This window comes from Leopardus geoffroyi, chromosome C1 (assembly GCF_018350155.1).
Source record: "Leopardus geoffroyi isolate Oge1 chromosome C1, O.geoffroyi_Oge1_pat1.0, whole genome shotgun sequence".
NCBI classification, from domain to species: domain Eukaryota; kingdom Metazoa; phylum Chordata; class Mammalia; order Carnivora; family Felidae; genus Leopardus; species Leopardus geoffroyi.
Window position 1 is genome coordinate 158109181 of NC_059328.1, and position 16006 is coordinate 158125186.

General features: G+C 36.5%; 1 protein-coding gene across 1 annotated transcript; it reads right to left on the reverse strand.

Moving 5' to 3' along the window:
• Nucleotides 1–962: 962 nt before the first annotated feature.
• On the reverse strand, nucleotides 963–15108 carry SPC25 (SPC25 component of NDC80 kinetochore complex). Its single transcript, XM_045480100.1, has 7 exons — nucleotides 14976–15108; nucleotides 14239–14391; nucleotides 14061–14126; nucleotides 9322–9468; nucleotides 8780–8884; nucleotides 3284–3382; nucleotides 963–1262 (listed from the first exon to the last, which is right to left on the reverse strand). The coding sequence occupies exons 2-7, from the start codon at nucleotides 14375–14377 to the stop codon at nucleotides 1138–1140; spliced, it is 681 nt and encodes a 226-aa protein (XP_045336056.1). The 5' UTR covers nucleotides 14378–14391; nucleotides 14976–15108; the 3' UTR covers nucleotides 963–1137.
• Nucleotides 15109–16006: the final 898 nt, after the last annotated feature.

Consider the following 16006-nt stretch of genomic DNA (forward strand, 5'->3'; position numbering starts at 1 on the left):
AGTTTTAGAAATTGATTTGTTAGTGATGGTTTATAGTAATCTGTTATCACACTATGCATTGCCAATTTTGTTCATTTTTTTTTAGAAATCTGGTCATTACTTTCAATGTTATGTTATTGTTTATTCTGGTCTCTAGTTTATTTCCAATTTTTCTTATTTGCTTCCTCTACTAAATATTGGCTAACCTTCTTTTTTTAGTTTCTTGGGGTGCAATATTATTTAAACCATTTTTCTTAATACAACCATTTATGGCATAAATTTCACTCTAAAATCTGCTTTTGCTGCATCCCATAGGTTTTAGAATATTGTGTTTTCTTTTTCTTTTGTTTTCACATATTTTGATTTGCCGTTTGATTCCTTATTTGGCCCACTGCCTGTATATTAGTATGTTGTTTAATATTTACATATTAAATATTTGATATTAAAAAAAAATGTTGGAAAAAAAAGTCTTTGTTAGTAGCACACACTCCAATCTCTAGGGCAGTTTATTAGCTTTTTATCTCTGCAGAAAAATCCCAATCAATGGTTCCTAAAAGCTAGCCTGCACACTGGGATGGGCCAGTGATAACATTCCTACCAACCCATAGCATTCTTCTCAGATAAATTCTACTGCTATATGATGGTAAGCAGAGCTCTGAGCCAAGTCCTAGGCATAAGAGGCAACTGAGGGAAAGTGCTCTGAAACTCTCTTCCTACTATATATATATATATATATATATATATATATAGTAGGAAGTTCCCCCCACACACATTTATCATAGTATACTATATACTATATATACAATATACAATATATTGTATATATACAATATACAATTATATACTATATATACAATATATACTATATACTATATATAGTATATATAGTGTGTATATATATATATATATATATATATATAGTAGGAAGTTCCCCCCACACACATTTATCATAGTATACTATCTTTCATCTTAAAAAGAACACATTTGACTTTATAAATTTTATTTAAGATTTTAGTTAAAATAATTTAGAGAAATAAACCACACAGAAATGTTACAAAAATACAAAAGAATTACAGGCAAACAGTGGATAATGAGAATTCTTTTAAAAGAGATACATGATAGGGAAGAAAAATAAAGTGTTTATATACTATTCATATATTAATTATAAACCATAGCAGTAAAAGCTTTCCGGACATTGGCAAGAAAAGCCGAGAAATTGTTGGTCTTCCTTACTTTCTCTTGAAATTCTGCTAGGCACTCAAGATGAGGAGCACTATCTGACACTAGAAGAAAAAAAAAAAAAAAAAAAAAAGGGAAGATAATGTGAATGAGATTTTTTATGGGAGAGAAGTGTTTCTAACTTAGATGCTTTCATCTGATTCAAATTATTTCAATTCCATTTTACTGAAATGCTTCCAGCATAGAACAACAGATACACTTGATTTTCATATCCTAACTATCTTTTGGACCTTTTCTTTGCTTAATCTGTAAATATTAAAATCTTAAGTACTATAATTGTACTTTAAATTTAAACAGATGGTAGTCAAGGGATTGAAGAACTCAGTGATAAAAAGAACAGAATGCCATTTCCAGTCATCTTTCTTACATTTTAACTAAACTGTTTTAACAGGTGTGTGTTGTGTGTGTGTGTGTGTGTGTGTGTGTGTGCATGTGTGTGTTGGGTTTTTTGTTTTGTTTTGTTTTTTTAACTGTTAAGTCAGTTTTCTCTGTAAACTTTTGGCTTGAATTCTAGTTCCTGGCCACTGGATCAAAAAAAGAACAGCTTTCAATGACAACTTTTAGTAATTTACAATTATGGGGAAAAAATCTAAGGTTTTACAAGTGTTCACTAGAAAATGTGGTTGCTATTCTAAAAGTGGTATTTACAGGACCTACTAATCAAATGTGACACAAAGTCACAAATAACGGTACACCTCTCAACATGCAGTTGTACAAATTGTAAACAAATCTCCATTGAGGGTGGTCAAAGGAAAGGAATGATTCAGCTTTCTCTCCCAACAATTTGGTCCTTTGCCCAAGGGGAAGAAAGTCAACCATATCAGATTTCCAGTTCTTTGGCAGAGATTGTTTAGGACACAAGGACCAGGACCACAGCAGAGAAAGAACAAAAGGCACTCGGTTCAAAATCACACTGTAGATTCTATTTTAACACACTATCAAATACCATGACCCTATGTAGCAAGAGAGGATATGCAAGGTATGTGGGTTTTGGGGTTTGCTTTTGAAACTTTAGCACTCATTAGAAGATATTTACAGAGAGAAAAAATTTGCACATGAATTAGGTTCCTAAATACAAATTCCATGAGAATGAGGATCAAGTCACCGGGGCACATTAAGGAGACAACTCAGCAGTCCTCCTGAGTGTACGTGTGCTATAAATGCTTTCAGATGAGAACACAGGTCTAATGAGCTGAGAACCATTTTTCTGAATTCCAATAAATTAAAAATTACTTTAAAAGGGGCCCAAGAATTAAAGAGAGATAAATATATTTCCATTCTCTTCTAGTTCCAACTATTACCAATCACATATATTCCCCATAAATCGATGCCTTTCTGGCCTGCTGGAGAATCAGTAGGTGAGCTAAATTACAAATGTGTGCGATTTTTCAGGAGAGGATAATATTTCTTAAATTGATTTTTGGTAAAATAAATGACCACATTCTGATGAGTTAGCATTTGCTTTTAAAATCACCTACTTGAATACATTATAATATTCACATTTATATAGTCATATCCTTTATAGTTTTATGTTCTCTAAAAGGATAATTCATACTTGCATATGAAATGCAGTGATCGGTGGTCTTTTAGACTTTTCTACCAAGGTGGCACTGTGCCATCCTGAATAGAAGTTACGTATTAAGGCTCCTAGATAATAACTATAAATCAAAACTACATTCACAGTCTTTAGAAGACCCTATCCCATGAAGCAAGCTGGCAAAGAAAGGGACACCTTGTGGGAACATTACTTTCTTTCATATTACTTTATTTTTTTAAGTTTATTTATTTTGAAAGAGACAGAGTGCTAGCAAGGGAGGGGCAGAGAGAGAGAGACAGAGACAGAGACAGAGAAAATTCCAAGCAGGCTCCTCAGGGTCAGCACAGAGCCCAACATGGGGCTCATACTCACAAAACTGTGAAATCATGACCTGAGCTGAAACCAAGAGTCAGACACTTATCCGACTGAGCCACCCAGGCACCGCTCCTTTATGTTACTCTATATGCTGAGTTAGATAACATTTTGGATGCCAGTCTTAAATATCAGTTAAGAGAGAGGAATACATACCCTCATATTCCCTTGCTTCATTTAGGTGGAGGGAAAACATAAAAGGGTTCTCAGGATGTTTAGGGTCAATATTAGTAAATATAAACTGCAACTTATCACCTGAAAAAAAATTAAATTATTTGGTGTGAGAATATTTTATTGTGCCAAGCCTTTCAATGGAGATGAGCTTTCTCACCTGTCTTTAATCAGTATCTAGACTGCTAAACGTATGTATATATACACTTAACCAAGCCTCCAAATGTACAAGTTACCAATTAGTTTTAAATGAATTACAGTTTAAACATGATACAAAAACACAAGTAACGAAAGAACTGATAAATTAGACTTCATCAAAATTAAAAACTTTTGTCTTTTAAAGGATATTACCAAGGCAGTGGAAAGATAACCCACAGAATGGGAGAAAATATTTGCAAATCCTATCTCAGATATGGACTTAATACAGAGAATACATTTAAAAGAACTACAACTGAACAACTAAAAGAAAAGCAATCCAATTAAAAACTGGACTAAGGACTTGAGTAAGTATTTCTCCGAAGAATAGATACAAATGTCCAATAATAAGCACATGGAAAGATGCTCAATACCACTAATCACTGGGGAAATGCAACCCAAAACTACAATGAGATATTATTTTATACTCACCAGGACAGCTATAACAAAACAAAAAAACAAAACAAAACAAAACAAGAAAAAAAGAAAAGAACAGTGTGAATGAAGACATGGCGAAATCAGGACATTGCTAGTAGGAATGTAAAATGGCGTTGCAGCTGCAGAAAACAGCTTGGCAGTTCCTCAAAAAGTTACATAAAGAATTGCAATGACCCAGTAACTCCACTCCTCAGTACATATCAAAAAAAAAGAATAGAGAATAGGGACCTCAAATAACGATGCCAATGCTTATAGCAGCATTACCCACAGCAGCCAAAAGGTGGTAATAACTGTGTGTTCACTGACAGATGACTAAAGAAACAAAATATGGTATAGTCACAACAGAATATCATTTGGTAATAAAAAGGAATGAACTTCTGATACATGCTACAACATGAATGAACCTCGAAAACATCATGCTAAATACAATAATCCAGACGCAAAACAACAGGACAAATACTGTATGATTCCACCTACATGAAATACTTAGAATAGGTAAATTTAGAGAGACAGAAAGTAGAAGTTATCAGGGGCTGGGAAAGGAGGAATAAGTTATTGTTTAATGGGTGCAGAATTTCTGTTTGTGGTATTAAAGAATTCTGGAAATAGTGGTGATGGTTGCATAGCATTGTTAATGTAATGCTACAGAATTGTACAATAAAAAATAGTTAAAATGGCAAATTCTATGTCATGTAGTTTTATCACAATAAAAAATATTGAACAGATTTGACTTTTTCTACATAGTTATCTGCAATTAATGCCTATTTTTCCAAAAGACCTCCAAATGTTCCCAAAGGAGTAAATGCCCAGAAGAAATTAAAAATGGCAGCCACAGAGGTGCCTGGGTTGGTTAAGCATCCGACCTCAGCTCAGATCATGGTGAGTTTGAGCCCCTGAGCTGTCAGCATAGAGCCTGGAGCCTGCTTCCGATTCTGTGTCTCCTTCTCTCTCTGCCCCTCCCCCTACTCATGTGCTCTCACACTCTCTCAAAAACATTAAACATTTTTTTAATAAAAAAAATGGCAGCCACAAAGTAGAAACTCACATGCATTTTGGTTTTGCTCTACAAAATAAAAAATTAGTAAATTTCATTAAAAAAATGCTTTTAATTATAAAAAAGTAAAGTTCAGAAACTTTGAAAAACATTTGTCTTGCATTTTTATTCAAAATGAAATAATTACATCAGTAGACCAGATTTTTAAAAGTGTTAATAGCTGTTGGTGAAGATGTGGAGAAAGGGGAACCCTCGTGCTCTGCTGGAGGGAATGCAAACTGGTGCAGCCACTCCGGAAAACAGTTACTTAAAAAGTTAAAAATAGAACTACTGTATGATCCAGCAACTGCACTACTAGATATTTACTGAAAGGACAAAAATATTGATTTGAGGGGTGCCTGGGTGGCTCAGTCGGTTGACTGTCCGACTTCGGCTCAGGTCATGATCTCACGGTCCGTGAGTTCGAGCCCCGCGTCGGGCTCTGTGCTGGCTGCTCAGAGCCTGGAGCCTGTTTCAGATTCTGTGTCTCCCTCTCTCTGACCCTCCCCCGTTCATGCTCTGTCTCTCTCTGTCTCAAAAATAAATAAAAAAACATTTAAAAAAAAAAAAGAAAAAAAAATATTGATTTGAATGGAAACATGCACCCCAACGTTTTTAGCAGCATTATCAACAATAGCCAAATTATGGAAAGAGCCCAAATGTCCATCGACTTTTGAATGGCATGTGCACGCGTGCGCGTGCACACACACACACACACACAGGAATACTACTCCGCCATCAAAAAGAATGAAATCTTGCCATTTGCAATGATGTGGATGGAGCTAGAGTGTATTATGCTAACTGAAATAAATCAGAGAAAGACAAATACCATATGATTTCACTCATATCTGAAATTTAAGAAACAAAATAGATGAACAAATGTGAAGAGGGGTGGAGGGAAATAGACCATAAAAGACTCTTTACTATAGAGAACAAACTGAAGGTTGCTAGAGGGGAGGTGGTTGGGGATGGGCTAGATGGGTGATGGGTATTAAGGAGGGCATTTGATGTGATGAGCACTGGGTATTGTATGTAAGTGATGAATCATTGGGTTCTACTCCTGAAAAGCAATATTGCACACTGTATGTTAACTAACTACAATTTAAATAAAAAGTTGAAAAGAAAAAAAAAGTGTTAATGGTAATGGAAGAGATGTATGCCAAGGAAAAAAGACATCATAAGATAACAAAGAGTTTAATTTGGGTTTCTCTTTTAAAATACTTTTAAAATTCTTTTTAAAATCCTTTTAAAAAAAAAAAAGGACTTGGGGCGCCTGGGTGGCGCAGTCGGTTAAGCGTCCGACTTCAGCCAGGTCACGATCTCGCGGTCCGTGAGTTCGAGCCCCGCGTCAGGCTCTGGGCTGATGGCTCAGAGCCTGGAGCCTGTTTCGGATTCTGTGTCTCCCTCTCTCTCTGCCCCTCCCCTGTTCATGCTCTGTCTCTTTCTGTTCCCCAAAAAATAAATAAACGTTGAAAAAAAAAATTAAAAAAAAAAAAAAAAAAAAGGACTATTTCCTGACTTTGAGGGCTATGAGAAAGTTCTAATTCTTTTGTAAATGTTTCTTTACTTATTTTGAGAGAGAGAGGAATACAGAGTGAGCAAGGGAGGGGTACAGAGAGAGAGAGAGAGAGGGAGAGAGAATATCCCAAGCAGGCTCTGCAATGTCAGCACGGAGCGCAGCTTGGGGCTTGAACCCATGAATTGTGAAATCATCACCTGAATGCTTAACCCACTGAGCGATCCAGGTGCCATGAGAAAATTCTAATTTTTTAATTTTTTTTAATTTACATCCAAGTTAGTTAGCATATAGTTAAACAATGATTTCAGGAGTAGATTCCTTAATGTCCCTTACCCAGTTAGCCCATCCCCCCTCCCACAACCCCTCCAGTAAGCCTCTGTTCATTCTCCATATTTAAAAGTCTCTTGCGTTTTGTCCCCCTCCCTGTTTTTACATTATTTTTTGCTTCCCTCGCTTATGTTCACCTATTCTGTGTATTAAAGTCCTCATATGAGTGAAGTCATATGATATTTATCAAGAAAGTTCTAATTTTAAATCTGAAAATAATTTTAAAGCTTTCTGGCCCCAAAACACCTCAGGATGACAGTGAGTCCAATGGATCAAAAATTCAGAGTTGGTCCCTGTATTTCCCTCTAATCGAAAGGTTAATATTTTGGGGGGTACCTGGGTGGCTCAGTTGGTTAAGTGTCCGACTTCGGCTCAGATCGTGATCTTACAGTTCATGAGTTCGAGCCCTGCATCAAGCTCTCTGCTGTCAGTGCAAAGCCTATTTCAGATCCTCTGTCTCCCTCTCTCTGCCCATCCCCCACTCATGCTTTCTCTCTCTCTCTCAAAAATCAATAAACATTTAAAAAAAGTTTAATTTAATATTTTTAATAAAATTTAATATTTTATTTTAATAAAATTTAACTTTTTTATTAAAAGCTTATTTCAACAGATGGGGGGGGCACAAAAAAGACTAATAGATATATGAATGAAGAGACCAAACAATCTAAGAAATACAGTAAATATTCAGAAGAAAAGTTTACCTGTTCATTAATAAAGAAATGCACTTAAAAAACAATGCTCCAATTATATCTACTTTGCTGCCAAACAACAACAACAAACAAACAAACAAAATACAATTCTGGCAAGAATACAATGAAGTGGGTACACTTTACATTGTAGAGAGGTGTGCACAAAAGAATTAACGCGGCAGGCCTGATGATGCTATCCTTAGAATCTTAGAAAGGTCTGCTTGCAAGCTAGCCCTTGGCTGATGTGTTGGGAGTCCCCCAAACCACCCTAGGTTTGAAGATTCGCTAAGAGAACTCATACGATTCACCAGAGGGTCATACACAGGGCTATAGTTTATCACAGCGAAAGACTATGGCAAAATCAACAAGAGGAAAAAACACATAGGGCGAAGTGCAGGGAAAACCAGCACAAGCTTCCGGAGTCTCTGATGAACTTCCCTGGTAGACAACCCTTCCCGTGTATCGTCACATTCAATGCTAAAGGAATTAATAAGCATGTCTAGTGTGACTCTGCTGGGTTAGGACTCTTAAAAAACTATGCCTGAAAAAAGTGTTTCTTTTAGACTGTGCTCCAGTGCCTTTTTGGGGCTGTTATGCAGTTTATTGCAGTTTCTGCCATACATCTGAGCTGGCAATATGACTGATTCTATGCTGCATCCTGTAAGTCTTTCTAGCGAATCCCCAAACCTGACGGTGATCCTGGGGACTGCTAACACCTGTAACTGCCACATACACCACACATAACGGTCATTAAAATATTTACACGCTTTACCCCAGTAATGCTTCCCTAGGAATTCCACGGAAATTATACAAAAGAAATGGATAAGTCTGTATTCACAATAGTACTTCTAAAACTGAAACGTTAGCATAATCTGAATGTTAAGTTAGAAACAATACCTGCATTAGGTAGATAAAAGATTCCATAAATTAAGAGACATTAATGAAATGAATTATTATGTCGCTATTTTAAAATTACCATGGGAAGGCTATAGCAACTGGAAAAATGCTGATCATAGAATACCAGGAAGAACAAGGAACAAAAATTACTTTCATGTTGGCAATCATGCCAAACATACATTTATTACAATACTGGATGATAAATAACCAAGGCATCAGTAATTATGTTACGGTGATAAAAAATTTTAAAATTCTTTACTGTTTCCTAAAAAGTTAATAATGTGGTCGTTATTTTATTTGAAAATATTTTTAAAATTCTTCTCTACTTAAGAAAACACACACCTTTCTAATCTCGTGTGTTTTACTTACGTTAATATACTCACCATAAATTTTTCTAATTTCTAGTCCAAGTCGATCTTTATACAAGTCTGCAGATTTCTGTAGCCTTTTCAACTTCTCTTCATTAGCTTTGTTAGCAGCAGAAATAGCTATGATTAAAAAAAAAAAAACAAAGAAATACACATATTTGAATATGAAGGATTTTTAGACAGACACTTTGTAGCATAAAGAGTGTGCTTAATAGTTCCTGGAAGAGAATGTGTGATCATTAACTTTGTTGCATAAATTATACCATGGCTTCTCCAATGAAACTGCCCCCCACTCTGTTTAATTAAGCTCCCACATCAGTTGCATTATGACTCTGGTTACATTAAAAAATCAAAAGGACCCTTAAGTAAAACAAGAGAAAATAAAACCCACTTATTTAACTTCAGACAGCTTTCTTGCAGAAATGAGTGGCTGGCTATGCCCCTGAGATGCTACCCATTTTTACTATGAACTGGAGAGAAGGCAAGAGATAGATAATTGTAAACCATCACCACTTTGAAATTTAATGTTTTAAATATGTGTACAACTAGAAACTTACTTTCCTTCTTCCTAGCATATTCTTCCTTAAGATCCTGAATATTTGCAGTCAGTACTTCTAGTTTCTCATTTTTGTCTTTTATTTCAGCAATCAATCTTAACAAGTTGTCTTTTTTTTCTTGAATGAGCTTATTCCGCCTACAGATCTCTGTAAGAAGTACAAAGTATTAGCTAGAATATATATACTTTGCTCTCCAATATCTATCTCTGGTAAGAAAAGACTAAACTATTGACTTTCATTAGGATTAATAAAGAGTGTTTTATTTACTTACTTATTTTATTTATTTATTTGCTTTTGAGAGAGAGAGAGCGAGCGAGCAAGTGAGCATGAGTGAGGGAGAGGGAGACAGAATCTGAAGCAGGTTCCAGGCTCTGAGCTGTCAGCACAGAGCTCCATGCAGGGCTTGACCTCAGGAACTGTAAGATCATGACCTGAGCAGAAGTCGGATGCTTAACCGACTGAGCCACCCAGGTGCCCCAAAAATGTTTTAACTGATAAGTGCTTTCTAATGGTTCAAAAATTATAAAGAAAAGGGAAAAAAATCCTATTCTTTCCTATTTGTCTTTGAAAATAAAAATGAGACAAAACTCTTTTTAAAATGAGAATACCAAATTACTATTTAAAAAAAATTTTTTTTTTTATTCATTTTTGAGAGTGAGAGAAACAGAGCATGAGCAGGGAGGGGCAGAGAGAGAGAGGGAGACATAGAATGCAAAGCAGGCTCCAGGCTCCGAGCTGTCAACACAGAGCCTGATGTGGGTTTCAGACTCACAAACGGCGATATCATGACCTGAGCTGAAGTCGGACGCTTAACCGACTGAGCCACCCAGGCGCCCTGAGCATACCAAATTAAACCACAAAAAGAAAATCAGGTCATGACGTTGCAGCAATACCCTTCAAATAAGTACATAAATAAAGCCCACCATCAAAGACAACCAAATCTGGAAATGTTTTTACACAGTACTTTAAAGAAACAATTCATTATAATGCAGTATAAATGATTCTGGAAAATACCAAAAAGACAAAAAGGAGTGAAGGAAGAGATGGGGCGCCTGGGTGGCTCAGTCGGTTAAGCATCCGACTTCGTCTCAGGTCATGGTCTCATGGTCCGTGAGTTCAAGCCCCACATGGGGCTCTGTGCTAACAGCTCAGAGCCTGGAGCCTGCTTCGGAATTCTGTGTCTCCCTCTCTCTCTCTCTCTGCCCCTCCCCTGTTTGTGCTCTGTCTCTGTCTCAAAAATAAATAAACATTAAAAAAACTTTTTTTAAAAAAGTGAAGGAAGAGAGGGAAAGAGAGAGGTAGGAAGGGCGAAACTTCATTTACATTAATAACAAACAAAACATCCAGGAATAATCTAAATTAAGAAATGTAGGCCCTGTATGAAAAAATAATGCAAAACTTGTCTGAAACAAATAACCTATACATATGGAGAGACATTTTATGCTTCTAAATATTATAAAGATGTCAGTATTTCCCAAATTCATTTCTATATTTGATGCAATCCCAATGGACTCTGGAGGGAAGGGAAGAGGAGGATCTAACAAAATTATAAAATTTATCTGATGAGTACACAGGAGAGAACAGTTAAGGAAATATGGTAAGAGAAATAACAAGGAAAGGTACTTGTCTCACCAGATTTAACATGTGTGATTGTGACACTTTTAACACAATAATGGAGTACTAGCTGAAGAAACGACATACAGCTCAGTTAAACAAACAAAAAAGGCATTCCCAAACAAACACTGGTATCTTTGGGAAATATGAAAAATGAAATATCATAAATCAAGTGGTGGACGGTTTCCCAAACCATGCTGAAATCTAAAATAAATTCCATATATATTAAATATTTAAATATAAAATGAAATCTTGCAAACCTAAAAGGCAGTATCTGAATATAAAATTAGCCTTTCCTGTGGGGAAAGACCTTTTTACTAAAAGGCAAAAAGAAATCAAAGAGAAAGTCATATACCAGCTACATAACAGTTAATAAGTGGGCAAAAACCCTCATATTTGATTCAAATAAACATAAAACTCTACTATATGCTAGGAACTTTGTTCAACACCTTATATTTCCATAAATTTACCTAAATTTCATCATAATACATTATGCAGTTCTAATTTAAAAAAGGAAAAGGCTCAGCAGTTGAGGAAGTTGCCCAAAAGTTTTATTTGCTAGGATGCAAAAAATAGTAAGACCTGGATTCAAACTCAACACTTGACTTCAAAGGTCATGCTTTTGACCATTAAACATCCTCCCTGAACAGTTCTTAATCTAAAGAAGACACAAATATAAATTCCTAAGACAAAAACAAAGAGATAAATGGAGGAAATGTAGAATGCAGACGGCTAATAAACATGAAACACAATTTAACCTGAGTAGTAATCACAGAAATGCAAATAAAGCAAGTAACATACCAATTTTCATTTATTACAACAATGTTTACAAAAATGACAGCTGGTGTCGAGAAGAATGGAAAATACTAGAGTCCTTGTGGAATATTTTTGACATTGCAAAACAAGTTTTAAGGATATTCATGTCCTTTAATCCAGTTATTTCATTTTTACAAGTTAACCTAAGAAAATAAGATGTATGCGAGTATTTATATACATAAGATTGTTTTCAGTATTATTTATAATGATGAAAAGCTGAAAACATCCTAAATGGCTAATGAGTAAATCATTAAATAAATATGGCATATTAATAAGGTAGAATATCCTCTCAGGGATACCTGGATGGCTCCGTTAGTTGAGCATGCAACTCTTGATTTCGACTCAGGTCATGACCCCAGGATCGTGGGATTGAGCCTGGGATCAAACCCCACCTCGGGCTCTACACCAACTGTGAAGGTTGCTTAAGATTCTCTCTTCCTCTGCCCCTCTCCCGCTAGCTGTCTCTCAATAAACTAACAAACAAACAAACAAACAGGTGTACAGATGTTTTCCTGAGTTAGTGTTTTTGGTTCCCTCTGATAAACACCCAGAAATGGAATTACTGGATCATATGGTAGTTTTAATTTTCTGAGGAACCCTGCATATTATTTTCCAGAGTAGCCACTATGGAAAAATGCACTTAAAAATAATTAAGGAGACATGTATGGCAAAAGAGATACATATTAAAAGTCCAAAAGTATCAGTTCCAATCTGGCTCTTCAGTTGTTACCCAAGGACCTTGGTCAAATTATAACTTTGGAGACTCTTATAAAAGGAGGATAATAATGGCTGCCCTATTTCTTTAACTCACAGGGTTAGAGTACACAATAATAATACAGAAACTTTTAAATTATTAAGTGATACATAAATACCATATATGTCAGTGTTTTTATTATAACATGTAAAGAACTGTATGGATTTGTGCCAGTATAAATGTAAGGGCCCTTGATATGGCATAACTCATGTATACACTGTCAGTTGTCTCTTTTATTCTCTAGGGCAGGTATTTCAAACTTTCACTACTACTCACCACATAAATCCTCCCTTGAGTTTTCCCTTCCATGTGGAAAGATTGTTTTATGGTACACTAGAAAGAGCAGACATTTGGCTGCGATCCTAGACCTTGTATCTATCAAATGTATGACCTTAACCAAGTTTTGTAACTTCAGTGTGCTTCAATTTTTTCATCTGAAAAAAGGGATAATTTTGGTCTTGTAAAGATTTCAGGACTTTTGTTTTTTGTTTTTTGGTTTTTTTTTTTTGAGAGAGTGAGTGCCAGAGGGCAAGAAGCAGAGGAGATGGAGAGAAAGAATCTTAAGCAGGCTCCACGCCCACCCCGGAGTCTGATGAAGGGGCTTGATCCCACTACCCTGGGATGATGCCCTGAACTGAAATTGAGAGTCAGACACTTAACCAACTGAGCCTCCCAGGTGTCCTTAGGATTTTAGGATTTAAGAGCCTGGTCCATAGTAAACGCCTCTCACTTTGAACAGATGATCTTCCTCATAATAATAATATAGAAGCAACAGATGCTCTAGGCAGGCCAGAATTTTTGAACAATTTGTTCTCTGCAGTATCTTCCTTGAAGATGCAAAGTAGCTGCTCAACAAATATGTGGTGAGTGAATGAGTTCCCTCCACCTTCCATACTCCCCAAATGTATCCAGATCAGTGTCCTCTCCTGAGAGTAACAGTGGCTCCTTCTCCAAAACATGGTTAATCCAGATTCCTTCCCCTAAGGGAAAGAACTGAAGAACTGAAGAACTCCTGCTTTTTAAACGCCAGTCTATGATTTCCAATGGGAAAACAAACCTGTTTTTCAAAAAATTGTCATTTACACATCAGCATAGATGATCACAAGCACAGTGATGAATAAAAAAAGGGACAGAATATACAGAAAATGATGCCATTTATATAACATTCAAAAATACAATACTAAATATTAATAGGTTAGTTCTGGAAGGTAGGATTAGAGAAAAGTATTATATAAGATGTTCTATTTCTTAAGCTGGGTTGCAGATACATAAATGTTTATTATTTTTATACATGTATCTGCATATATATATGCACACACACACAATACACTGGGTTTTTTTTCTTTTCTTTTTTTTTTTTTAAAGTAGGCTTCATGCCCAGTGCAGACCCCAACACGGGACCCGAACTGACAACCCCGAGATCAAGACCCGAGCGAAGATTAAGAGTCAAGTGACTGACCCAGGTGCCCCACAGCATATTGTTTTACTTGTATGAGGGACTGCATAAAGATGTTTAATCTAAAAAACCCTCTGTGATCTATAGTTTGTCACCTACGATTTTGATATTCCAGAAACATCTCAACCATTCGTTCCTCTTCCTTTAATTTCACAGACAGCTTTTCTGAAAGAGAAATTGGAATTGAAGTTTCGATTCAGCTGAAATAACATAAAAAAAAAAAAACAAAAAAAAACAAGAACAACAAAGCAGCATGTTACAAGTTAACTTTAGTTACCTGTAAGTGCTTTGATGGAGTCTTTGTAGGTATCTCTTAGTCCCATCATTTGACAGGACGTGTCACTGAGAGTGCTTTTGAATTTATTCCAAAATTCATTTATGCTTTTATCAAATAGTGCCAGTTCGTCCTCTATCATCTTGTAAGAGAATGCTACAAAACAAAACATTGATTGTATTTTTTATAAGTTGTTGAAATAAAATCAAGCTCATATTCCAATCAAGCATATTTTGGCAGTTTGACTTTTGCTAGGAAATAATTAGCAGCTTGCTTTTTTAAAAAAGGATATCTTACTTTTTAAATATTTACTTGTTCTTGAGAGAGAAAGAGAGTACACGCAGGGCAGGGGCAGAAAGAGGAAGACACAGAATCCCAAGCAGGCTCCAGGCTCCAAGCTGTCAGTGCAGAGCCCATACGGGGCTCAACCTCAGTAACTGTGAGCCTAAGTAGGATGCTTAACCTGACTGAGCCAACTAGGTGACCTAAGCAGCTTACTTTTAACTCTAGCTATTCCAGCTAAAACCATCCCAATAACTCAAAACCTTCCCAAGAAGGCCACACACATCTCGTTCGGTGGAACCCGGAACCCTTCGGCCTCAGCGAAGCCCAGCAGTGCAAACAACAAAGCCGTGCATTTCACAGACTTCGCTCCCGAAAACAAATCCAGCCCAGAAATACACTTTCCCCTATCGCCACAGGCAGGTCGAGGAACCCTGGTCAGCCCCCAGCTCTCTCACCTTTTCCAGGAGACCTGAGCCCCGCCGCCAAACCACACAAGACCAGAAACAATTCAAGCCAACAGCAGGTCTCCAGACCCAGCTCCCGCAGCCCCGCCAACTTTCCTATTTCAAATTTTAGGGCGCCTTCCTCCTCCCGCCCCCGGTCGCTCATTCGCCTTCAGATTGGCTGATAATTAGGCTCTCCATGAAGGGATTGGTTAATCTAGCCCTCCGGGATTCTCGCGGACAAATATAGGGGAAAGTGCATTCTGGGATTTGTAGTTTTTTTTTTTTTTCTGAGAGACAGACTCTCAGCTCTGCTTTGTGAAGTGTTAATAGCTCCGGGAGGACTCGCCCCAGCACAAGTCATTCATCTGTTTCAAATAAAGATTTCTGCAACAAATATAAATATTGAACTTTAATCGCATTCTGTTGCCAAGTATTTACTGCCTTCTTTAATGCTCTCTGTAGCTTAAAGTTAATTGAAAATACTAAAGCTAATGAAAACACCATTTTTTAATATGTCTTATCATTTAATTACTTTTCATTGGGAAGTGGTTGGAACATTACTGTGTATTGGCTTCTAATATGAACATTTCCAAAATATCTTGATTCTCTTATTTTCGACCATGTGAAACAGAAACAAAATGCAGTACCTAGTACTTACTGGTAGTCCTTGCCCAGGTGAAAACTCAATGACACAAAACTTTTCATGGATGAGTTCATTGGTACCTATCCTCTCTGACACTCTGTGCTGTATTTAAAAATGAAAAGAAGTGGAGAAGCCAAAAGTAATTCAAGGTTTTTAACTTCTATATTTGTAAGAATGGTGATGCTGTTGGTTGAATAGAAAATATCTTCATGGTTGTTTGGGTGTATTGGGGAAGGGGTGTTGCAGGAAGGCAGGGGCAGGAGTTACTATTTGAAAGTGCTGAGTTTCTGAGGATATTGTTGGGAGATCTAAGTGTTAATGTTCCATAGGCATTTTACTTCTCTAGGTAATCGATAGTGGCTAACTGCTCCAACTCTGCAGTAAGAGTGCCTGAGTT